At 41.8% G+C, this 26,588-nt stretch overlaps 2 protein-coding genes across 5 annotated transcripts; both read left to right on the top strand.

The window, feature by feature from the left end:
- The first annotated feature begins 64 nt into the window (after nt 1-64).
- pnpla2 (patatin-like phospholipase domain containing 2) lies at nt 65-7,313 on the top strand. The gene is given in 10 exon segments (XM_054619734.1): nt 65-445; nt 1,287-1,440; nt 1,442-1,517; nt 2,221-2,286; nt 3,144-3,353; nt 3,468-3,528; nt 3,920-4,138; nt 4,808-4,940; nt 5,211-5,333; nt 6,055-7,313. Coding segments are annotated over 10 exon segments (1,530 nt in total). The 5' UTR covers nt 65-258; the 3' UTR covers nt 6,356-7,313.
- Nucleotides 7,314-9,469: 2,156 nt separating this feature from the next.
- On the top strand, nt 9,470-25,614 carry zmp:0000001167 (protein phosphatase 1 regulatory subunit 12A). Of its 4 annotated transcripts, none has more exons than XM_054619755.1 (25): nt 9,470-10,070; nt 13,603-13,733; nt 14,757-14,875; nt 15,636-15,792; nt 15,953-16,097; nt 16,199-16,273; nt 16,384-16,463; nt 17,405-17,586; nt 17,753-17,862; nt 17,946-18,146; nt 18,308-18,390; nt 18,493-18,582; nt 18,756-18,857; nt 18,947-19,051; nt 19,213-19,303; nt 19,396-19,527; nt 19,620-19,722; nt 19,831-19,934; nt 20,061-20,120; nt 20,221-20,243; nt 20,339-20,393; nt 20,495-20,599; nt 21,901-21,951; nt 23,144-23,194; nt 24,292-25,614. In XM_054619755.1, exons 1-25 carry the CDS (start codon nt 9,771-9,773, stop codon nt 24,376-24,378), a joined length of 2,742 nt encoding a protein of 913 aa, XP_054475730.1. In that variant the 5' UTR covers nt 9,470-9,770; the 3' UTR covers nt 24,379-25,614. The 4 variants fall into 4 exon arrangements, with proteins under 4 accessions (XP_054475730.1, XP_054475729.1, XP_054475733.1 ...); XM_054619754.1 differs by having other exon boundaries at nt 17,381-17,586; XM_054619758.1 differs by lacking the exon at nt 18,493-18,582 and having other exon boundaries at nt 17,381-17,586.
- Nucleotides 25,615-26,588: the final 974 nt, after the last annotated feature.

Below are 26,588 nucleotides of genomic sequence, written 5' to 3'. Positions count from 1 at the left end.
CTCAGATCCCTCCTTCAAAGTACAGCAACAGAGAGAAATCATATAAACTCCCCCTGGTTTAACGCACAACTTTACTAGATATTTAACTGTCGCAGGGCTGCTTTTTTTTGTCACATTAGATTTGAGCTGCTACATAAGGAATTTTTAACTTCTAACTTTATCTAGAAAGCTTAAAACAGATAGCAGACAAAGTGATCCTAAGGAAAGCATGCACGTTGTTTAACCTGTGACCTTAGCCCTACTTCACCGGCCACCGGTATGTTTCCCTTAGACTCGCCGTGGAACATCTCGTTTGCAGGCTGTGGCTTCCTCGGGATCTACCACGTCGGTGTGGCCAGCTGTCTGCTGGAAGAGGCTCCTTTCCTGGTGCAGAACGCCAGGCACGTATATGGGGCATCAGCTGGAGCTCTCACCGCCACTGCGCTGGTCACTGGGGTGTGTCTTGGTAGGTATCTTATGGGTGTTCACACTCTTCCAGGAGGTGGAAAGGATGCTAAAATAAATAAATAAATAAATAAAAAGACAGCAATGGTGGTAAACTCAAAATAATACGTTCCTTGTGTAAAATATGTTTTAATCTCAATGTGACTTCCTTGTGTGGTAAATATAGTCTAAACTGCTGAATTACAAGTACAAATGTAGCTTTTAAAAAAATATGTCAGGTATTCATGATGCACTGTTAAATGTAAAAGTCTTAACTTCATAAAGTATTGTTTTTAAAGATACTACAGCTACTACAGCAATGGATTCATCTTTAACAATGTTTTTTTCTTTCTGCAAAGTAACTGGTACTTGCAGCTGTCAGATAAAAGCAGGTAGAATAATAAATATATTTCCTTCTGATTTGTAGCAGAGTAAAATAATAAATTACCACAATATGGTAATACTTAAAGAACTTAAAAACTTATCTACTTTTCACCATTGGTAGAACAAACATGGCATCCTGATCATGTCAAATTGAATATACCAACTCAACCAATTAGAATTAAGTGGTGCTCTTCAAAGTGATAACCATCTTCTTCTCATAGAGACACATTCTTTCAGATTGCATTACCAGTGGGGGAAAGGTTTAAGGGAAACATAATATCATCCTGATTGTTCTGTAACAGAATAACTGCAATCTATTCTGTAATTATTGCTTCTGCAAACAACTGAAGCTGCAATTCCTGATTTTTTTATAACGGCAGCTTCATGAAGAACGTTATTCATCCCAAAACTTCCTATAGGATAAAACAAAGTATTATCTTCTCTTTATGTAATTATCTACATCAACAATGTCTCCACAGGGGAGGCTGGTGCAAGCATCATCGATGTTGCCAAAGAGGCGAGGAAGCGGTTCCTCGGACCCATGCATCCTTCATTTAACCTGGTGAAGATTGTGCGTCACATGCTGCGGCGTACTCTGCCACCTGACTGCCACCTTATTGCCAACGAGCGGTTAGGAATCTCTTACCCGAGTGACGGATGGAGAAAATGTCTTGGTGTCACACTTCAACAGCAAGGAGGAGCTGGTGCAGGTGGGAATTTAGTTTGAGTATATTGGTCTCAATATTTTGCACTAGAGTTGATTGACATTAAGGAAATCTGATGTCAGGGTACTGTGGGTTTCATTATGTCATTACCAATAATGTGACAGTATATTGGTGATGCCCATGTGTGATTTTAGAAGCCATTTACATGGAAGCAGATTTTTAAGAAATATCATAAGAAATATGGATATGATTTATGATTTTAAAGCTGACATGATTAGTCAATTCAATTGATCAATTAACTTAACACTCTGATTTCAGCTTCTCAAATGTGAGATTTTGCTGTTTTTCTCGATTTACATAATTGTAAACTGAACATATTTGAGTGTTTGACTGTTGGTCAGACAAAACATTTTAAGAAGCTACCTTTGGCTTTGGAAATTTACAACATGTTTCACTATTTTCTGACAATTTATAGACAAAACAGTTAATCAATTATTCAAAAATGATATGTGCAGATTAATAATACTAACAATTGTTAGTTGCAGCCCTAATGATAAGCAGTGACAGATTGAATGAGCAAATGTAATAGTACTTTAAATCAGAGAAAGACAGCAACGTTAAGTTATATCATGACATTTATAGTCGTACGCTGTAATACATTAATATAATAATAATATAATATCAGTATATGACCGAACTGTAATTCCGGCTTCAACAAGTTTCTTATATCATCTCTTTTGTCAACTAGGCGTGTGTCTGCAGCGCCTACATCCCAGTGTATTGTGGCTTCATTCCTCCCACACTGCAAGGAGTGGTGAGTAGATTCAAATCTTTCAGTATGTGTTCAGTGTCCTTATGTTGTCCATATCCTATATTTGGTCTAATGAAAATAAATTAGCTTAATGACTTGAATGGATTTTAAATTAAGGACTGCATGTTCGGTATTGCTGTTGGAGAGGTTTACTGACCGCTCTGCCATGCTGCATGTCATTTATTTCCTCTCATTGTATTTTGTTGTTTTTATATTTGGCACTTTCTTCATCTGTAACTCCTCCCTTTTCCAAGAATGTGTTTGTTTGGAAATGGCACGTGTGTGGAAGCAATGATTATGAAAGTCCTCAGATCCCAGAACTAAAGAGGAGGGCATTTCTAGCGCAAAGGTCGTCGAGGCAACATGATTGAGTAATACCACCCTCCCTCTGTGGCCTTTGGGATGGGTTTTAAGAGCTTGTGTGTGTGTGTGTGTGTGTGTGTGTGTGTGTGTGTGTGTGTGTGTGTGTGTGTGTGTGTGTGTGTGTGTGTGTGTGTGTGTGTGTGTGTGTGTGTGTAGGGCCAGAATGTGAGAGTGGCAGAGCCAGAAGTGACTGTTGGCTCGGGCATTCATGTTGTTCTGTCCTCTCAGACTCGTGGTGGCTCAAATTCAGAAACATGATGTCACATGATGTTATCTGTTGACACACACCTCATGCCTCCCTCCTCTTAGTTTAAAAGTTCCGCAGCTTCAATAAAAGCTATCTTTAACCCATACGCAGGATATGATGTCACTATCATCATATCGCATGTGATGATTGCTCTGTATCCAAATATGGATATGGATATATGGATATTTACAGCTAATCCGTGATCTGGTCCTGTTTGTTCTGATGCTAATATTTCTCTTTTATTATTCAGCGATACGTCGACGGAGGAATCTCAGACAACCTGCCTCAGTATGAGCTGAAAAATACCATCACTGTGTCCCCGTTCTCCGGAGAGAGCGACATCTGCCCCCGAGACACCTCCGCCAACATACACGAGCTGCGATTCACCAACACAAGCATCCAGTTCACTCTCACCAACCTCTACAGAGTCTCCAGGGCACTTTTCCCTCCGGACCCAATGGTAGGTCACATGATTACAACCCTCCAGATGCACACACAAACACACACCTGCAGATTCATTGAACTGCAGTGAACTCATTGGACCTCTCTTGTATGTGTTTGTTTTTGAGTGCAGGTTATGAAGACCATGTGTAAACAGGGATATAAAGATGCTCTGCACTTTTTAAAGAGGAATGGTAAGTTTTTTTTTAACCATCTCAAAATCATGTTCTGCTCTGCTTAAAAGAATTGGTTTGGTAATAACAAGCCAAAATTATTTTTTTCCTCTGGCCAGAACATACTAGTATGTAGGCACAGTATCATTTTGATATGCTATCAGAATGTGATCTTCAACAAATCAACAGACTGCTTTTGCTTGTGATTAGACTTCTAACTCCTTATAGTTACTTTTTTGTTTATTTAATTTTTTTATGTTTTTGGTAAGTTGTAAGTACATTATCAACATTATTATCATTATAACTAGATTATTATAAATGAGTTGAATCATTTAACTAACTAAGAAATTAACCCACCATTGATCACGGATAACAAAAAAATACGACTTTCACATTTTGGTTCTGTTTGCAGGATTGCTTTATTTCAACGGACCTCGCAGAGAGCTGGCGCTGCTGGGTAATGGTGAAGAAAATGAAGACTGTGATGAGGAGGAGGAGGAGGAGGAGGAGGAAAATGCAAGTGATGAAGACGAGGAAAATCCAAAACTGGAAGAGGGAGCAGTCATGGTTCGTCGCAGTTCATTAATAGAGGAGCATATCATCCAACACCTTCCACCGATTCTGCACCAAGGTAACAATTATAGAAGGAATAGTTGTGGTTTCATATCTAGAAGACTCAACTTTTCATGGGCGAAGAAAAACTGCCCTGCCTTAGCTTTGTGAAAGATAATCCAATGGGTTTTAATGGGTATTTATCTTTAGAAGTAAGAGACTTCCATCGACCCATAAACAACGGATAGTCATTTCATTTTTTGAGATACATGGTACAAAGACAGCTAAGCTGCATCATCAATGACTACATTCAAATCGTGTTAAAAGTCTTGAAAGGTATTTTATTCCACTTTATAGGCAGGGATTGGTAAAGTAATCCATCATAGTTTAACATCATATTCACTTTTTATGTGTTGTGTTTTATTGCAAAGAAATGCCTATAACGTGCAAATGAGTTGAAAAGTTGCACTGTATTACAATGTAACAGAGCCAGTGGCTGCCTGGATGGTAGAAATCAGAGCACTATAAACTGGATTATGGTCCGTTCTAATTTTAGGTATTGTCCTTCGAGGTAATGCAGAGTAACTAGTTGGTAATTGAACATTGCTATCACACAAAAAAGATTAATTGTGCTGACATTTTTAATTTTGATGTGGGTGTTTAGCTCATGAATAGAGCTGAATGAAGCAGGTTGATTCAATGAATAGTTTGAGGTCACTATCGTGGTCATCTTTGCCTCCCTCTGCAGCTCTAGTTGAGGCCTGCATGGAGAGGAGGAGCCTGATGCAGTCGCTAAGCAACCTGCTTCCTGTCAGAATGGCCTCAGCCATGATGCTCCCCTACACGCTGCCTCTGGAGTCGGCGGTGTCCATGACTCTCAGGTGCTGTAGGACTTAATTACAACCGGTCCCATCTGCTCCTTATTTTGAGGTGCACTCAGAATAGTACTACAGTACAGGACTACTGTTATATGTGTAATTGGGTCCTAAAATGTGTAGTTGTGTGCAGAAAAAGTGATTGCGCTATTTTGAGTAGAATTTTTATTATGGGGCAGATATTATTGTGGCTTTAAAGACATATTTTAATGTCTTAATGGCTACCGGAGGGGCCTTATGTGCCAATCAACTAACAGTGACATATCTCATGTGTAGACTTCTGGAGTGGCTGCCAGATGTGCAAGAAGATGTTGGATGGATTCGAGATCAGCTGTTAAAAGTCCTACAGCATGTTGTTTGCCAGGCCTCCAAAAACATTTCCCGGAATGTTTCTGCCAAGTAAGTCACAGTGCAGTTACACAAACATATGATTTGAATGTTATATGTTTACAAACACTGCAGTTACTTCTTTTTTTTAAAGGCAATTCTAAACATCTAATCATGCCAGAATACATTAAATGTCAGGTCTATACGATCCATGATTGATGTGATCTAGCTGCTATCTACAGAATGTGAACGTGGTTGGCCACTTGTGGGGGCCACAAAAACAAGTTGTCGAACTGTAGAACAGTTGCTAATTACACATCCAGCAGTTACAGACCAACATTTCCATTCAGTAGGAGTCGTGTTTGTGTCAGCCTGATGGATGTGGGTCCAAAATTCAATCAATGTTTAGCCGTTTTTTGGTCTCTACCAACTCCTGGCAGAAATATCTCTTTAGCTGCTAAATGCTCGACTAGCTTCACCATCGTTGCTGCTGAGCAGGTAATGTAATGAAAACAGCTGCCTGCTGCGTCTGAAAAGATCACTGAGAGTAAATCAAAGCGGTGAAGTTTGGGGCTGGACAAACAATGAGCTGAAACTCTCCTTAAAGCTCTGTGAAGTTGAGGGGAGCTGCAGAATAAGGGAATTATTTTGTGTAGTTTCATCTCTATGTTCAACCCCTTTGACATCGTCTTGTTGTCTTTAGATAAATAGTTATAAAAATATTGATTATAGCCGCTCTTATTACAATAAGTTAAATACTACCGGCTGACTCCTTTAACATGTCTTGCTGTAGGTTTTACTGGCAGCTGGAGCTTCACCACTACCAGTCCCTCCCATCCGCCATCAGCTCCACCAGCCTGTTTCCCAACTGGGTTAATGAAAGCAGTTCTTCAGTTCTGGATGTCTTCATGCGTCTGGACCAGTACAAGAAGCAGCTGCTGTCGGGGATGCTGTGCATCAACATGGACCTGCAAGGCTCCTTCAAAACTGGACTAATGTCACCAGACAAGAGTCCTCCCTCCAGCTTGTCCCCTGAAGGCCTCACAATGGTTGTGGTTGATATTCCACCTGCGGTCGACTCTGGAGAACCCTGACAGGTTTCTGAGAGGTTCAGATTCAGATTTTAACATTTGTTTAAACCCTGTAATTTAATTTTTTTTTTTAGATGCCAGGAAGACATTTGTAATCAAAGAGCCCTTTTGTATAGTTGTTGGAAATGTTAATAATTTACCATATTTACAATTATTGTGTTAAATATTTTTGACTTATGCATGACACTGAAATAAGTCTTTAACTGCATTATAAACAGGCAAGCCCATAGACACTGTGCTGTAGGTCTACAGATGGACATTTAAACTCAGCAAATGTGCTCAAACATGTACAAATTCCTGGACGTTTCGTACCTGAAGTAGCATTTTTAAAATAGGTGAATGTTAATGTTTTTGTGGAATGTAGTCGGACTTGTAGTCAAGTACAGTGTTCCTCCTGCATCCCGTTATGAGCTCTGAGTCACTTTTGACCATTGGATGTACCAATCTGTTTGTTACAGGTAGTAACTCCATTTATTGATGCAAGTGTCAATGCAGTATTCTGAAAAAATGTTGGCTTTATGATACTTGGTTTGTATGAATGTCAATGTATTGTAAATTTACAGGTATTTATATGAAAAATACAAAAACAGCTCTGCTCTGTTCACCCAATCATAGAACAGTGTTTTTATCATCTTGATTTACTCACGTGTGAATTTAGATTTCATTTAAAATCTACACAGTATTGAATTTCTGCTTAAAAATCCAAAAATTACATTTAATGCTAACAGTAAATTAAAAAAAGATTCTATTTCAATTTCAATATCAAAGAATTTAATCTGAATTGTACTTTGAGTTAACTAGATAATAACCTACATGTTATACTGTGTAGTACAATAAATTCTAACTGTTGTGCTTTGAACTTCAATTAAATAATTGTTAGGTGAATCTAGCACATTGTCAAAATGTTGAAGGGAATAACATTTATGTTATCTTTGAATAAACTGAGATTGTTTAACATTGACTGCAGGTCATGAGGGTTGTGTTGGATTGCTGTGAATACTCAGTTGAACAACAATGATCCTCTCATTACCCAGAAAACGCTGTGACTCATGGTGAAAAGTGCGCACAGAGCAGGGAACAGTACACATCAGTAACCAAACAGTGAATCAAGGGCTTGAGAACTTCTTGGGAGGCTTCCAGATGCAGATGTTCCCAGACAAATGACAAATAATCACAGTTGACCCCTAACTTGTGAGTATAAAGCACAGGACTAATGTGTAACTGAAAACATGACAACTGTGGAATGTAAAAAATGACGTATATATGAAATTAGTTCCTGGTTCGTTTTGCCATTACATTAGTTACATTTTATATTATTTTATACAAAAAGCCCTCCTTTGAAAATTGAGAAGCTGCGACGATAAAAGCCACAACCGTAATAATAACTGGCAATTTTGGTTTGATTATAGTAGATAATAGTAATATTGGGAAGATATTGGAAAAAATTATAAAATAAGATAGACAAGCCTTTATTGATGTCCACTGGGGGCAATTTGGTTGTTGCAGCAAAGACAGAACCAAGTACAGATAAACAGAGAAATTCAAGAGCAATTAAAGACGTCCATAAAAAGGTTAAAGTGACAGAGGTTTGATCAATAGCATGCAGTAAGTAATGATACTTTGTGTTTGTCATTATTAATATGGAATTATAATAGACATATCCAGTATAATGTAATGAAACAGTGCAACATGTTAACACAATATGTTACAGTAGCCTATAGTACAGTATAACATAGTATAGGATATAAGATTGTATAAGGTAAGATGTAGTATTTTAGTATAACATTAAAAGTAGTACAGCAATATAACATCATTTCTCTGACTCTCCACTCTTAAAAGTTGGGTTATGTTAAATATGATATCTATTATATTAGATTAATAAATCTAAATAATTGAGATGGTTACATATGTTGTCAGTATAATAAAAAGGCTTAACTAGAGTCAGACATACCGTACTGTAGGTAATAGAGGCGCATCAGCGGTCTGTTTGGGTGACTGTGATAAACTCAGGGAATCCTGAATGTAAGTATTTCTCTGTTACACTGATGTTTACGTTCAACACGTCCATGTGGCGTTAAAATACCTCCAAGTAACGTCGGAAAAGTGAACTCAGATTTGCTCTTATAGTATTGTGTGTAGTTATACTAAGTTTTAAGTTGGAGTGAATGGAATTTGTGATTTATTGTAAAACATAATAATAATAATAATAATAATAATAATAATAATAATAATAATAATTGAATGTTCTTTATTTGTCAATCATTTTTGGTGGTTCAAAGTACGCTTTATTCTGATTCTCACCCATTTATTGATAATGAATTGGTGTTTATAGAGCATTTGCACATGATCATAAATTATAGCAAGTAATTTACCCCCTTTTGTGTGTGTCTTTTTGTGTGTGTGTGTGTGTGTGTGTGTCTGTGTGTGTGTGTGTGTGTTTTCATGCAGATTAGTCAGTGCATTTTTTAAAGAGTGTAATCAATCAATCACTTTATTTGTCCTCAAAGGTTTTGAAGCACTTAACAAAAAAAAAAACCTTCAAAACAATTAAAAATGTTAAAGTTGTTAAAAACACAAGTTATTTAGAATGTGTGTCCTGAAATAGCATAAGCTAAATTAAATACACTTCTATCACACTGTGCAATTATAGTTATAATAGTTTTCTGTCTGTATATATAATATTTCAGTTATAGTGGATTATTTACTGTTTTATTGCTTATTTATAATACTTTATTTTACAATTATCTTGTTTTTGTCTCTTGTTCTTCACTATCCTCTCTGGATAGGATTATTTTATCTTTTATCTTTTATTGGGGTTATTTTACTGCACTTAAATGGGGGTTTTTTTGTTGAAGAAATTGACACATGTAATGCGTTTTCTCAAAGTATTTTATTTAGATTGTGGTAATAAACAGACAAGACAATGTTAATGATTTTAATAGCGTCTCGTCTCCACCAGGGGGCGCAGTGCTGGCTCAGCAGCAGCAGTAGCGTCTCGTCTCCACCAGGGGGCGCAGTGCGGGCTCCTTAGCAGCAGTAGCGTCTCGTCTCCACCACCAGTGCTGGGGCAGCAGTGTCTCCACCAGGGGCGCAGTGCTGGCTCAGCAGCAGCAGTAGCGTCTCGTCTCCACCAGGGGGCGCAGTGCTGGCTCAGCAGCAGCAGTAGCGTCTCGTCTCCACCAGGGGGCGCAGTGCTGGCTCAGCAGCAGCAGTAGCGTCTCGTCTCCACCAGGGGGCGCAGTGCTGGCTCAGCAGCAGCAGTAGCGTCTCGTCTCCACCAGGGGGCGCAGTGCTGGCTCAGCAGCAGCAGTAGCGTCTCGTCTCCACCAGGGGGCGCAGTGCTGGCTCAGCAGCAGCAGTAGCGTCTCGTCTCCACCAGGGGGCGCAGTGCTGCTCCGCCGCGTCTCCTCGTCTCCTCATGAGATCTGTCCGGGACAGACCAGGGAAGATGGCGGCCACTGACCATTCCCGGTCCGAAGCTGCCAAACAGAGACGGCAGGACCAGCTCCAGCGATGGCTGGGCTCAGAGACGGATCAGACCGGGTCGCAGACGCGGGGAGCCGGGTCCGGGACGCGCCGGGCGAAGGTCCGGTTCGCACAAGGAGCCGTGTTCATGGCCGCCTGCTCCGCCGGAGACCGGGACGAGGTGACGGTGCTGCTGCGGCAGGGAGCAGACATCAACCACCACAACGTGGACGGGCTGACGGCGCTGCACCAGGTGAGTACAGACTCCACCAGGTAACCAGGTAACCACGGTAACCAGGTTAGTAGAGCCGTTAACTCCACCAGGTAACCAGGTAACCACGGTAACCACGGTAACCAGGTTAGTAGAGGCGTTAACTCCACCAGGTAACCAGGTTAACAGGTTAACGGGTAGTGACCGAGGAGCGTTAACTCCTAACGGCCGTTTAGAGACGTTGGCAGTTGACGTTAGTTGACGTAAACGGAACTCATCACATTAATATACATTACACACATTACTTTACATTACATTACATTACAGTCATGTAGCAGACGCTTTTATCCAAAGCGACTTACAGGAAGTGTGTTCAACATAGGTATTCAAGAGAACTACTAGTCACCAGAAGTCATCAGTGCATCTCCTTTCTTAAACAAGCATCTTAAAGCAGAAACCAGAGCAAAAGTATAGTGCAGAGGCAGATTACTACGAAAACAAGAAGTGCAACAGACTAATACGAATATAATAAGAGCTACAAACTAATACGAATATAATAAGTGCAGTAAACAAATATGAATACAGTAAGTGCTCAGAGGAAGGCTCAGGTGGAACTTCTTTATCAGGTAGAACTTCTTTATCAGGTAGAACTTCTTGAATCACTGTATCAGCTCCTCGGTAGGTTTGCTAGATGTCAGCAGCCTCCATGTCTGTGTGTTAGTTTATCAGCCTGTTTATCTGCACTGCTGAGTGAGTCACAGGCTGGTTGTTGTTTTTATATATAGCAGTCAGTGTAGATAGATGAATAACTGGGTCATCTTCATAATCTGATCAACAGGTATTTAGTCTTTTTACTGAAGGAATAAGCAAACCAGAAGCATGTTGATTACCACTAATTACATAACACCAATAAAACTATTTAACCTTCAGTGGTGGTGCTTGTGCCACATGTTCTGTTCTTCTTCTCCTCAGCAGAGTCTCTGAAGGTCCTCAGTAGAGTCTCTGAAGGTCCTCAGCAGAGTCTCTGAAGGTCCTCAGTAGAGTCTCTAGAGAAGGTCAGAGTCTCTGAAGGTCCTCAGCAGAGTCTCTTAAGGTCCTAGAGTCCTCAGCAGAGTCTCTGAAGGTCCTCCCTCTGTGACTCCAGTCATAGCAGGAGGAGCAGGCTGGACATCATCACTGTCACACAGGCCCTGCTGCAGTGTTTCCTCTGCTTTAATGACGCCGCGTGTCAAGAGCACACTGCTTGTCTCTCCGTTGAACTCGCAGTAACATGGCTCTAACTTTGATATCCAAGCAAGCATGTCAACATAAAAAAAAACAGAAAAGATGTTGTGCTTTTAACTGGAGCGGAGTTGTGGTCCGGCTGTGTGTGCTTGCGGTGACATCATGCTTGAAGATGATTGGTGCTTTCCCCAAAGCCAATCGTGTGTATTTGATGAAGGTACTTTCCCATAACTGGTCCAGATGACTAAGTGGGCACGTTCCCCCTGGATGCTGTGGGGAACGTGCCCTCCTTTGGTTGATTCACACAGTGTGGTCCCTCTCCGGCCCTCCATCCCTTTCTCCCCTGTTGCTCGTTGGTTGCCCGGCAACCAGAATTAAATATAGGCCCACACTCTCCAAACTTTCCATCCTCTCCATCCAAAGCCTTTCTGTCTTCTTCACTATGCTTTTTTTCTATTCTTTGCCCTCCTCCTCCTCCTCCTCCTCTTCTCCCTGCCTTACTTTCTCCTTCCCCTTGCCAATTCCCCATGGTGGGGGCTTTAGGGATTTCGGCTGGAGAAATGGAAAACATTCCTGATACAGCACAAACTGCTGTTGTCAAAGGCGATTGCCACAATGAGTCACTTGATGACCCAGCGAAGGAGTCTGCTGGGAGGCTGTGTGTGCACCACCGCAATGCAGCGGGTGCGAGAAGTGCCCTCTGTTCATTCATTCAGCTCGGAGCACCCACTCGTTCAGAGGGTTCCCCCTCTGCTGCTTTTGACCTGCAAGGTTCTAGCTCTGCTTTGTCTTACAAGCCTCATCTTAGGCCCTTAAAACAACCACGTTTTTATTTTATTTTTTCAACTAACTGCCTGACTAATTATCTTATATTATGAAGGTGGGTGGAGACTTGTTGCAGCTTTGTGATTAGTTGATTTGGCCCTAAAGCAAAGCCTCTTAGGTGGCTTAAGCAAGTCCTGTGTGATTACAGACACTTACTGCTGTGCGACGTCCTGCAGAGTAAACTGATGATGATCCATGTCTTGAAACGCTGTCTCACTAGAAATTGCAGTCTTGTTCTGAAAACAGCTGTTAGTGATAAAATCTGACATAGAAACATGGTCCTTGTTTTAGTAGTATCTCAGTGAAAAAATATGAATACATCATCGATTTGTTTCACCAGTAAAAATAATAGTAAGGTTTGTGTCTGCCCCTTTTTTTATTTTCACACTATATAAGATTATTCTTAGAGTCACTCATATTTTGGTTATTAACACTAAATTCAGGATGATTTTATTCTGTTTTAGTAGTATTTTTAGCCATGTTAGCAGCATGACTCCAGGGCCAGAAGCTCTGTGCACTACTGGCCTTTTTTTTAAATATAATTTCTATCAAATATCTTTAGGTTTTTACTGTCTAAAAAATAATGAATATAAGTACATTACCTTGGGTTATATTTTTGCTGCAGTTTATTTCTTATATGTTCTGGAGGCTCAACATTCTTTCAATTTAGGCTGATCTTTATCTGTTAGTATCTAATGTACACTGCAAAAGTAATGTTATCAATAATTAAAGAATATAACTGTTATCCATTTTAAGAAGTGAAAAAACTACCACTGTTAGTAAGTTATTGCAATATTCTCTTAGAACAAATCAACCTACTTTAATACTAGTGCAGACATCTGCTCATTCTATCTTGTTTTGGTTTTAACTCTTAATTCCAGGAAATTCTAGAAACATGTTTGTATTTTAAAAGGCCAAAATAGTCTTACCCCACTGGCAAGTTATATGACTTTTTTTTAAAGACTGATTTAATAACCAGAGCTTTTTTGCAGTATAAAAAAACAGTTCACTTGAAAAGGGAGTATACGCAGATCCTACCCTTTTGAGGTTTTTTTTTTTTTTTCTCATAAGTATGAGCTGAAATTAAAGCAATATATCATAACATAATACCATGAGCTTCTCATGGGATTCATCTCGGGACTTGTGTTCTGTCACGATGGGATCTCAGCTCGACTTTGCTTCAGGAAAAGCAGCTAAATAGATTAACTGTTTCACTCAAGCTGCAAAAATGACTGTTTTGGGAAGTACTTGAGGGATTTTAGCAGCCCACTTAACAGAAAGTCATTACAAGTATACAGTAGTCATTGTTTCAGCCCGAGTGCTTTTGATAAATTTAATAGATTTTGAAAGTGTGTAGTTTTGACTTTCACAACAAACCAAAATGAAGTGGGTCCAAGCTCTGACGAACTTGTGCTGTCTGGTTTCTGTTTTTCTTTTTAATGTGCGTAGTGGGGATTCTCGTAATAAACGACCAAGAATAAACACTTGATAGCGGTCCATCATGTGGTTGTGTGTCCTCTGGCAGGCCTGCATTGATGAAAATGCTGAGATGGTGCAGTTTCTGGTGGAGAGCGGGAGTGATGTCAACAGAGGGGACAACGAGGGCTGGACTCCTCTGCACGCTGCAGCTTCCTGCGGCTTCATCCAGATTGCTAAGTGAGTGTGACACATCACCGCCATTTAACATACACTGCCTCGCAAAAGTATCCCCCCCCCTTGGTGTTTTCCTATTTTGTTTTGCATTACAACCTTGAATTTAAGGAAGTGGACCTGAACAAAATAATCAAATTGGAGATGTGAAAATAAACAACTTGTTTTAAACAATTAAAAAATAAATAAAAGTGGACTGTGCATATGTATTCCTCCCCTATTCAGCCCTGTTGTAACCAATCTGTAACATGATCTCAGTATATATAGACCTGTCCTTAAAGACCCCAGAGCCAGGGGCACCAACAAGAAAGCAGCACCATGAAGACCAAGGTTTTCTTCAAACAGATCAAAGTTCTGGAGTCGATCAGGGTTAGGTAATAAAAAAAAAATATCCAAAAGATGAACATACCACGGAGCGCCACTAAATCCATTATTTTAAAATGAAAAACAATATGCCACCACAACAAACCTGCTGAAACAGAACTGCCCACCACCACTCACGGACCAGGCAAGGAGGGTATTAATGAGAGAAGCATCAAAGAGACAGATGATCACCCTGAAGGAGCCGGAAAGCGCCACAGCAGAGATTGGAGAATCTTTCCAAAGGACCACTTTAAGCCATTTGTACCCAACACTGTGGTGGGCTTTATGGAAGGGTGGCCAGAGAAATGCTATATATATAGATATATATATATATACACACACATGTGTATATATATATATGTGTATGTATATATATATATATATATATATATATATATATATATATATATATATATATATATATACACACACACACACACACACACACACACACACACCCCCAAGGTATAAGGCCTACACCGAAGTTGAGTCAGTGTTAAAATGCTATGGTTGTGAATAATATGTATAATATTGCAGGACATTGTATAAACAATGCTCTAAAAAATAGAAAATGTATCATTTTATTTATAGTTATGTTTCATTCTCAACTCCACACTGTATGCTGGCTGTGTTTTTACTTTTACACCCTTTTTATATTATTTAAAGATACCTGATAGAACACGGCGCTCATGTCGGAGGGGTGAACAGTGAAGGTGAGCTTCCTCTGGACGTGGCCACAGAAGACGCCATGGAGAGACTTCTCAAAGGGGAAATCAAAAAACAAGGTGAGGAATCGCTCCGTACCAACATAAACACTTCCACTCCAACAAGCTGAATGCTGCATCTGGATTTTTGGGGGATATTCTGACTTTCAACGACTACATGCCATTCTGTCAGAAATATCTCACAAAAGTATGTTGTAGTGTTGCCAGTATGCCAGTAATTCAGTCTCTTCATTGTTGAAGCAAATTTTTCATCATGGTAAATAATGATGCCAAATTTACTGAGAACTTTCAGAGAAGTTAGTCGTTTTACTGATGAATAGAGGCTTTTACACTGCGTCTACATGAAGGTGCTCTTAGGTACTTTACCGTATACGCCATGTGGTTTGAATGAGTTGTTCTCAACAGCTTTGGCATCAGTTAAGCTAAAAAAAACCTCTAAAATCATATCCATAAGTGCCCAAAGCCTGCTTTTGCATTTTTGTCCTGTTTTTACAAATGGTCACATTTAAAGCACACATCTTGCTCAGGGAAGACAAAAATAGGCAAAGAAAATGAGGACAGAGTCACTGTGTACCACATAAGTGTACTGAGGGTCCAGGCTTTATCTTTATCACTGTCAACTACACACATTGGAAATCACAGATGACAAACCTAAAATAAATGAATATGAAATTGTATAGTTAGTATTTTGCCTGTAGCTTACACTATGTGTTATCAGTAAACCTACGAGTGATTTTTCAGTTTTCAAAGGTATAAAATCTGTTTTGTGTGTGTGTGTCTGCATTTTTTTAATCGCCACTGTTTCACATGTGCATTACAGCAATCGATGTGGACAAGGCCCGAAAGGAGGAGGAGAGGGTCATGCTCCAGGACGCCATGGCGGTGCTGGCGGGAGGTGGCACCCTCACACCTCACCCAAACACAAAGGCAACCGCTCTGCACGTCGCTGCTGCCAAAGGCTACATCGAAGTCCTTAAGTGAGAATCCGTTTACACACAGGAGCGCTTGTTAGCTTTTGTCTTAATTTGGTATCTCACCAAGTAAAAGGGCTTTTACTCAAAGCCATCTCCTACTTGATGTTCCTCATCTTCTCCCCCTCTTGTTTGATTTCCCCTCCCTCCTTCCTCCCCTCTTCAGGGTGCTGTTACAGTGTGGGGTGGACGTGGACAGCAGGGACATCGACGGGTGGACCCCTCTGCATGCAGGAGCTCACTGGGGGCAAGAGGAGGTGTGCTCCCTGCTGGCTGACAACATGTGTGATATGGGCGCCGTCAACAATGTGGTGAGCGCGAGACCAACAACCTTTGCTCCGTTCCAGCTGTTACGTAAATTAAAGCCTTTATTTGCGGCATGACTAATGATGCACTGTGGATGTCCTTGTAGGGCCAAACACCTCTAGATGTTGCAGATGAGAACCTCGTGGACACTCTGGAGGAGCTGCAGAAGAAGCAGAACGCAGTGAGTGCGCCTTCACAACTATCTCACTAAGTTAGATAAACCTGATATGATTGATTGTTTTACAGCGGCGAATGTTCTCTGTGTTTATGTGTGTTTATATTTCTCTTCAGTTACGCAGCGAGAAAGAGAAACAGACTCCTGTTATTGAGACCAGCCCGCCGATCTCCATGGTACCAGTTCGTACACGCAGGTCAGTGCCAGTGTGTTGGTGTGTGGGCATGTGTTTGTGTGTGTGTGTGTATGTGGGCACACGCTACGCTGTTCCTTCAGCTGAATCCCAGTAATCCCAGTACCAGTAGTTTGCATGCAGTTATGATGTTAGCAGTCCCAGCATTCCTTTGAACCTTGTTGCATCTATCCACTGACATTACACTGGATAGATGTAGCACACAGTGACATAATGTGTCCCAGTTTCATACTGAATACTATATCTTACTGTTTGTGTTGAGGAAATAAAAAAATGAGATAACAGAAAACAGTAATCAACTCTGACTAATGCATCTCTGCCGTCACAAAGAATCAAAACATTTTTAAGATTTAAATTACAAGACAGTAATTTGTTGTTTTGGCTAATCTAGCAAATTAAACGAAGATACTTATATACAATGTTCACTGCCATTTAAAACCTAATTTTAAATTGGCAGAAGTTTAGAACTTTTAGCACAATAAATGTAAATTTCTTGCTTACTGAAAGCCAAAATAATACACTAATTAGTGCACCAGATGTGCTCATAAGTTTCTTGAAAATAAGTCATTCAGCATGAAAAAAGAATTGAAAAATGATTAAGGAAAACGTAGCCAACCAAACGGCTAATTAGCCGACTATACGACTGAGAGGGAGCAGCCCTAGTCGTGACACACCTGTGTGTGTGTGTGGATGCTGCAAAGTTTGCAAATATTGAGGAAAGATCGTAGCTAAATGGTGTTCTAGTGATAAGACAGCAGTGCTACACATGGCATCACAGAGAGTGACCCACTGTTTCACCCACTGATGTGTTGATCAGCGCATGCTTGCTCTAATTGGCTGCACGTGGAATGATTGCCCTCACTGATCAGCTCCCTGCATGCCACCTGTTGTTCCACCCCACCTTGGCCCCGCCCCTGCAGGACTTCTATCTCTCGTATGAGCAGTAAGGAGAAGATCTGCCTCCATGAGCGGGAGAAGCACCCACCTCCGGCCCTGCAGAGCAGCCCGGCCGAGGACGAGGAGGAGGAAGGTCAGACGGGACAGAGCCAGCCTCAGAGCCAGGGGAAGGCCTCCAGCAGCTCCAGCTCGGAGGAGGAGAGCGAATCGGAGAGCGACGCAGAGTCGGGTGAGAGAAGCTGCTCTTGCCTGTATTTGGAAGGGAGTTTGGGTTGTGATTACTAATAATATGTAAGAGATGAGTTGTATATAGGAACTGACATGTTTATTCAGGTGGGTTTTATGACTGATTTTTGTATGATTCCGCTACTGATTTATCTTGCTGATCCTTGCAGAGAAAGCAAAAAACAGAGAGATCATTAACAACTTGAACAACAAACGCAACACCACCAGCCTGCTTCCTACCTCCATGCCAACGAGTACTGCTGCCAGCCAAGTGAAAAAGGTAATATTTAGAGATATACTAGCTTTAGCTGCATGACAACAATACAGAACAATAGAGATGATGACTTTGTGCTGGCTCTGTAGCAGGACCCAGGCAAGCCCCCAGCCCCCGAGGCCCCGGGCTCCTGGAGAACGTCTCTGAGGAAGGCAGGCAGCTCGTCGACTCTGGGCTCAGCTGGGCTGTCTGACACCACCAGCCAGGACCCCAGCAGACCTCCAGAGTCTGTGCTGGGCATGACCCGCTCTGCCTCCAGCCCCCGGCTCAGCTCTGAGGCCGACACCAAGGTACTCACCACAGGCACTCCCATGATTCAAGGATTTATTCATCCATGAAACCAGTTATTGTTTGATTAATGACTCCAAATAAAGGCTTCTTTTATAGCTTCCATTCGCTGAGTCACATAAAAAACAAAACCTGATGAACCGATCTCACCCTTTGTCCTCAGGAGCCGAGGCTTGCTCGGGTACCGCCCATCCCAACGCGGAGACTCTTCAGTATTCCAGACAGCAGTCCCGACAACTCCAACAGGTGGGCCGGTGTTTTCCAACGCTTCTGCACTTGTGAAACCACAATCTGTTTTTCTGAGTCACTGCATAAGTGCCCTTGTCACCCTGTCTCTCTCTCTCTCAGTTGGCTAAGTCGTAGCTCCTCTTACACCCGGCGCCTTCATAGTCAATCAGGGAATGATCTCACTAGTTCCACCCCCTCTTTGCTTCACAGGTCAGTCATGCTGCTCACCGCCTGCCTTGTATTTGTTTGCTCTCCTGTTTGTGTGTGATTTTTGTTTTTGCTGTGTCACATATTATAACATTCCCCCAGCAGTGAAAACTAATTTGTGTGTGTGGCTGTGAAAGATGTCTCTGTTTGCAATGGGCTTTGCCTTGTTTTTTTAGCTCATCTTATGGAAAGAGACTGGATGACCCCACCGTGACCTCAGCGAGCACAGGAACAAGCTATGGTGGACTCAGCCGCCTTAATAGTGTCTCGTCCCAGAGGTAGTTCATTTTTTACATCAATTTTCCTCTAAATGTTTTCCTCACTTGTCTGAAAGATCTGTTAGTCACCTCTAACCTCTCTCCATAAGACTTTCTCAGGAACAGACGGAAAAGAAGGATCATTCTGCTCTCACCACCTCCTCCAACTCTCGGAGCACGACCACAGGAGAGCAGGAGGCCAAGCAGAGGCGCAAGTGAGTCAAGTCTCTCTCTCCCTCCCTCTCTCTCTCTCTCGTCTCCCTCCCTCTCTCTCTCTCTCTCTCTCTCTCTCTCTCTCTGTGTCTGTGTGTGTCAAAGGGCTCATGTTTGTAAATTGTGATGCTGCGTTGGATCTAAAAGTGCGTGACTTGTGTAGATCATATCTGACGCCAGTGCGGGACGAGGAGGCCGAGGCACAGAGGAAAGCTCGCTCCAGACATGCACGGCAGTCCCGCCGCTCCACTCAGGTACAAACATCCTACGCTCAGATGTTCACAGAGGTACTTGTATTTGTCAGTCGGGTACATAAGACGTGTTCTCTCTCTTTTTTTACATCAAGGGGGTGACGCTAACAGATCTTCAGGAGGCAGAGAAGACAATGAAGACGGACAACAAAGGGAGAGAAAAGAAGGAGGAGGAGGAGGAGAAGGAGAAAGAGAAGGAGGCAAAAGCGAAGAAGGGAGAGGAGGGGGTGAGAGCCATATATCAGAGTTATAAGCCTGTGTTGGCTACTCTTATATAATGTAACGTGACATCACATAGCAGGGGATACTGTGTTTACAGGAAGTGAGCTGGAGGTCTCGTATTGCCAGTCTGCAGAAGTCTGACTTGCTGGGCCTCACACAGCCTGCTGGCACCCCCCGCCCTCAGACGTCTGACAGGAGAGGTACACACCACCACTTTCCTCTTCTGACGTAACGTAGAGCTTGACAACGTGGGTGTTGTTGAAACACTTGATTTGCTCTTAAACGACTGCTGTCTGGCTTCCTTCCAGATGTTGAGGCCAGCACAGGGGAGAGCGAGACAGAGCGATGGGCGAGGGAACGCAGGGAGAGGAGACAAGCTCGGGCCAGAAGGAAGGCCCAGAGGACCGGGGAGGTAAACACCACAAAACACTGTTTTATCTGAAAGATTGATGTGGGAATAACAAAACAAAACCAGTAATGTTGTAGCTTGACGTCAGTATTTTATAAGAACACATTGTGTTGTTTGTGTCTTCTGCAGAGCGATGACAATGATCCCAGTGGAGAGGAAGAGTTCTCAGGCAGTGGGCTGGATCCACAGGTGTGTGTCTGTGTGTCTTGTGTACTTTTATTTCTGATTTCATTAGTCTGTAACCTAAGATACTGGATGTAACTTGTTTGCTTTTCTTCTTTGTTTACAGAGAGACCAACACTTGAGTTCCAGGTATGAATTCAGCCTTTGGCCTGTTTGATTTGCATTCTATCTTCATTCTGTCAGTCACACTGATAGCTGTCTCTGATCTCTGCTCATCTACTCAGGTCCTTTAACGACTGCACTCAGGGAGGGGGCTCTGACAGCAAGGATTTTAAGAAGGTCAGCAAACAGAACTGATATTGAGAAATTCAGAAATCAGAAAATGTGTTTTTCTAGTTTGTCCCTCTTATTTACTGCTTTACTGTTTGTTTGTGTTTCAGTTGTTTGAGGATGTCTCCAGAGAAAATAGTCAGCTCCAGTCTCAACTGCAGGACACCCAGAGGATTATCAGTCAGACCAGGTTGGATTTGGAAAAGGCCACACAGGTGACCACACACACACACACACACACACACACACACACACACACACACACACACACACACACACACACACACACAGTTGTGTTTTCATGACTTTTGCGGACATTACATTGACTTGCATTCTTTTCCTGGAGACTTATCCTTACCTTAAGCATAACTGCTACAGGAGTAATCCAACACAAACTGTTATCGTAATCATCTGCATGCAAAGACAAAAGCATCTTAAAGTTATCAACAGTTTACATAACAGTATTGTTAAAGACCAGTATAGACATCTCTTTTTCTACGAATTCCAGTTCCTGTTTTCAGTTTAGTTGGTTATCACTTGTCATGCTGTCTACTCAAATAACTCAGATGAAGAAGAAAGAACTGATTTAATTTTGGTCGTCAAAATTGACCTCACAAAACACATTTGTTGCCAGTACTGAAGAATTTTGACGACTGAAGAATTCATATGCTTATTATTTCACACAATTGTCCAATAGGATAAAATGATATGTGATGAAATTTCAGACAGACGTGGATGTAAACTGCAACTTTACTAGTTGGCAGAGGCACAGAACTGTGAGCATTCTAGCAGCTGTTTAGCTCAGCTTAGTTTAGGAAAAGACTTGAATTAAAGGGGACAGCTAGTCTGACTCTGTCTAAAGTGAAATTCAGTCTCTTGACTAGAGTCTCTGCTGGTTGCCACCTGGCAAAATTGTTTAGCATACCACCAAAATAATAGGGAGCAATCAGTCATACCTGGATATTCATATTCACTTCATATGTACTGTAGAGGAATGATCCGTTAGGCGGTAATTCTAGTTTGGCTCAAGATTTGGATCTTTCACTGTATAGTGTGACATCTATTTTTTTTTTCTTTATTCTGTCATCCTCTCACAAATAAAAAGTTGAATGCATTAGCAATGAAATGCAGCTTTGCTGTCATCTATGCAGTCAGGGGTTCTGCCTATATAGCCTTACTTGGTCTGGTATGACCGCAAGCTGATGGTGGCTAAAGTCAGCTAATGTTAGTGAACATAAATAATGCTGTGTAACTGACATGGGAAACTTCATGACTATGTGTGCTAATGTTACATCTACAATATGTTTTACCCTCAACCAAGATCCTGTCAATGTGGACACAGAGGTTGTCTTGCTTTAGTTGGAAAAATGAACTAGCAAAGGGACATCCTTATCAAATGCTGCAGGTTGAACTTTGATATTCACAACGTCATTTTGCACACAGGCTATTCTAGTGATCATGTAAGTCGAATGTTGTGGTGATGATGTTCATATTATTGATTTGTTGTATCCAACAGAGACAGGAGCGCTTCAGTGACTGTTCAGCCTTGCTGGACCTGGAGAGAAAGGTAATGCATCCCTACTGATGGTGTTACCTTATGTTATCCCCACCAGGAGGATCATGAGTTTGGTCACGTGTGTGTGTGTGTGTGTGCATTGGTCACGTGTGAATAAGTGTGCACCTCTGTGTCTGTCCACGGCTAATCTCACTTTCCCCACTAAAAAACAACATAATATTTTGGGTTGCCAGTTATGTCTGCATGCTCACGGACCTCTTGTATTGCCTGTTTCATACTGCCATTGACTGCCTGCTGACTCCTCACTCGCTACTATTAACCAGCCACCGGACAGTAGGGGGAACAAGTGATAACACAGCTGAGTGCATATCCGACATCCCCCCATCTGCTACTCTGCGCCCACAGTGGAGGGGTATAACAGTTTGGGGTGTGATGGCTAACAGCTCACGGAACTACCAGTACTCACCGATTGCTGCATGCATCTCAGCTGTTCTCTGGCTCACTTTTATTGTTTGACGGTTTGTTTGGCTAACTGCTAACAGCTAATGGAACTACCAGTGCACATACTGCTGAGTACATGACCACAGTCAGCCGCTGCTAAGCGAGCAGGCAGCTTGGTGAGTTTATTTTGTTTTCTGGCAGGATGTTGTGTAGTGTATTATACAACGATTTCGAGCCATTTGCTTGCATACATCGCCGCTTGTTTTTGAGTTTGAATGAAGTGTGTTTTACAACTCTTTGCAAACTATTGGTTGCGTACATTACTGATTGTTATTTGTCTTACTTTTATTGTTTTGTGCGGTGTGTTTGGCTAACCTCTGACATAACTACCAGTCCACACACTGCTGTACCTCAGCTGCTGCTACGTGGGCAGTTGTTCAGTCTTTGCCGCTTGCTTTTGAGTTTGAATGAAGTGTGTTTTATGACGCCTGGCAGGCCATTGGCGTCTAGACTGGGGAGTAGCCAATTGTGGGCTGTAGTCATTCAATCCCACAGCACAGCAGTGGTCTTTGCAGACATTACTGGGGGAGATCTGGACTTTACTGAGTGCACCTTTTATATTGTTGTTGCTTTGACTGTTCACGACTGCCACCCTGCTATCTTTTGACGCTCTCTCCTCTCTTCTCCCCACTTGAACCACTTTCTCACCTGTTTTCACTCGCCTTCTTTGGTCCTTCTTCCTCTCTACATCACCTCCTTTGTGCCCCCCGCTATCCCCACACTCACGTTTCCCTGGCGTCAGGACCGGAGGATGCTGGAGCGGCGAATGGCAGAGCTGGAGGAAGAGCTAAAGGTGAGGAGTAGAGTCTTATCATGGCCGCAGACACTTTGCATGCTTCTGCTTGATTAGCTTGGCTTTAGCTTGTGCAGGCAGCAGTGTTGTGGAGTTACAGTGTAAAGATGTTTAATACACTACACCCTCTCTCAACCTTTTTTCAGCGGGTGTGGTAAATGTTTTCTGTAACATGTCATTCATTTGGTTGTATTTCACATTAATGGATGTTTCTGTTTGTCTACCGAACAACCTCCTCAAATCCATCTGATCTCTGCGCTCTCGCAATTTTGTCTCATAATTGTCTGACGTCTCCAGTAATACAGAATGAATAGGTAAAGTCCTTTTCATTAAAGGAATATTTCAGTACTTTGGGAAATATGCTTATTTGATATCTTGCTGAGAGTTAGATGAGAAGATTGACACCACTTGGCCGGCAGCTGCCTAGCCTCGCCAAGTTTAGTATAAAGACTTGAATCAAGAGGAAACGGCTAGTCTGGCTCTGTCTGAAGGTAACTTCAGTCTCTGCCGGTTGTTTAACAGGCCTCCAAAATAAGCAGTCGGACATACCTGGATATTCATATTCACTTCAATATTACTATACAGAAATTAGATTTGTATTGATCTTCCTATCTAACTCTCAGCAACAAAGCATATTAACATATTTTCCAAAATGTCAAACTATTTATTTAAATTTTTAACATGCCCACATTCTAAAATGCAAAAATGGGATTAATACAGATTTATTTTGAATAAAATGTACTCTTTTAAATGTTAATTAAAATTGTTTTCTGTGCTGCTATTTCTAGTTCTCTGCCACTTGACTTTTTTAGCTCCTCGTTTTAGGCTTTTGACACTTAAATATACCCCACAAGGACGAGGATTAAACTGTATTTAACATGAATTAGGTGTCCTGGCTCATTTTATGGTGACAGCTTTGTTGGTAACATTTATTGCATTGATATGAATACATTGTCAAACTTTCTACAGTGAAAACTGCCTATAATATATAATCCCAACATTCAATATCTCAGAATCCAGTAACGTGAGAAAAGGCAATAAAATCATGGAACTGGTTTTATATTCTGTTTTAATGCAAACATCATTTTTACCATCAGGTCCTGGTTGATCTGAGAGCAGACAACCAGCGTCTTAAAGATGAAAATGGAGCGCTGATCCGTGTCATCAGCAAACTCTCCAAATAGCCGACGAGAGAGACACGAAAGAGCAGGGAAACCCCCCTCCCCCCTCCATCCATCCCTCCCTCCCTCCCTCCCTCCCTCCCTGCTTCCACACATTCCTCCAAGTGCCAAAGAGAGAGAGAGAATGAGAGAGGGGAGAGAAGCAGAGAAGCAGCAGAATGTCCTACGTACATGAACACCACAGCTTGACTTGGATCGTGATGCCTCTCTGAGAACAGCTGGAGTGGCTTTTGCGTGCCTTACAGTCCGTTTGTCACAGGAAGAACCTGCAGCATGAAGGCCTGTGGCTGTGGTCAGAGGCTCCCACAGCAGCAACATGAGACTCGACAACAGCCAGAAAGCCCACTGCTGGTGCAACACACCAAACATCTACTACGACTGTGCATCAGGGGAACACTAACGTGCACACACATTCCTATGTGTGCATCACATACTTCCTCCATGCACATTCCACGAGCGCAAAAGGCAGCTTTCGCCTTAAAGCTCCCACTTAGTATTTATTTTTTTGTGAACACATTCACATCACAAATTCACGTATTTACCCTACTCACAGCTCAAATCTAATGTGTTGTCAAGCAGTAAAGGTTTTGGTGTAGTTGTTTTTTTGGGTTTTTTCTTTTTTTTTTTAAAGTAGCTCTGAACACGTTTCAGGCTCTTTCTTTACATTCAGCATCGTCCTGACGACAGGGGGAAGTCCACAGAACTCTGCTGGGTTGTTTGGTCCACATGCAAGTGTTTGAACCCACCTACCTCTCCACCTATGCACTCCCCCACGTACATTTTTATTTTTGTGACCACAGACACACTTGCTCTTAAAAATGACCGCAGAACCGGGTCAGTCGACCACAGCACTTTACTCTCTGCAAAGCAATAAAAGATGTGCAACGCTTTGCCCCGTCCTCTAGACACACAAACTTATTTCAGAGCAGCGTCCTCTCACTTGTCAGTGGAGGGAGAAGTTAACCGTAGCTGAAGGTCAAAGGTCATTGCACAATTATAAAAGATTGCTGTTCTGTCAAAGCCTATTATGCTATTGATGGTTTTAATTATTACCATTGATAAAGATATTATTTTCATAGTTTTTCATTGTCAATTCCTCTCTTGCATTGGAGCATGGTTATGTATATTATATGTGTATAAATATTAGTCTTGAATAATACCCCCTTTGAAGTAAAATTCCATGTAGCTTTTCTTCACATGTTGGTTTTCTAATATATTGAATGGATGTCTGCACCCTAATAAAAAAAAGTTTGTTTGTAGCGACTTCCTGGTTATTAAGTACACTGCAAATTTCACATTCACCTCTACTGCTTTGTTCACAAAGATGTTGTTGAATATTACATTACTCTTTGACAAGGATGTATCCTCACATTGTTTCCATCCACAACACTGAATCATACTTGTATTACCTTCTTAAATAGTTGTGATGGATGGAGTCATAACATTTCTCACTCTGGGATTTGTAGTCACCTGTTGGTAGTTGTTTTGTTTTGCTTTTTTTGCTGCTTTACCCACATTGTATCATCCCTGCCTACAGTTGTTCTGGTAGCCAGATGTCCTTTATCACTGGGGAGAAAAAGAAAGAGGAACAGAACAGCTGCAACACAGTGAGCATAACAGAGGAAAGAGGGCATCACAGATGTATTTACAGTATGTTTGGACTGTTAAATTAATCTGCTGATGCTCCCAGGTGGACAGTTCATCACGAGTTGCTTGACAGACATGATAGAAATGAGTTTTATTACATGCTGGATGAGTTTCTGGGTAAAAAGCTGTGAGAGTCTTGTTGTGTTTTGAGCTCTTTTCTCCATTTGGACTGAAGTGTAGTTAACACCAGTCATCCATCTGTTTGTCTCATCTGAGAGCAGAGAGATGGACCACTGTCCTGCAGGGTAGAAGTACTGACAACAAGCTGCGCTCCTAATAAGGAAGGGCAGGCTGGCTGAGGCACTCTCTCTGTAAATATCCCTCAGGTCTGAGAAAGACAGAGGAAGGGAGCTGGGGAGGAAGAGGGAAGCGGATGGATTGCAGCCTTATATGGACAAAGCACTTCTTTTCCCAGGGTTTGTGGCTCTGACCCCCGGCATGTTGCCAGATGTTGCACTAACAGCTCCTCAGCGCAACCAAGTGGTGCAACTAATGAATGCATTACATTACATTACATTACATTACATTACAGTCATGTAGCAGACGCTTTTATCCAAAGCGACTTA

Source organism: Anoplopoma fimbria, chromosome 19 (genome assembly GCF_027596085.1).
Source record: "Anoplopoma fimbria isolate UVic2021 breed Golden Eagle Sablefish chromosome 19, Afim_UVic_2022, whole genome shotgun sequence".
Taxonomy (NCBI): domain Eukaryota; kingdom Metazoa; phylum Chordata; class Actinopteri; order Perciformes; family Anoplopomatidae; genus Anoplopoma; species Anoplopoma fimbria.
The sequence above is the reverse complement of the archived record's forward strand: the minus strand, read 5'-3'. Positions and strand labels throughout refer to the sequence as shown.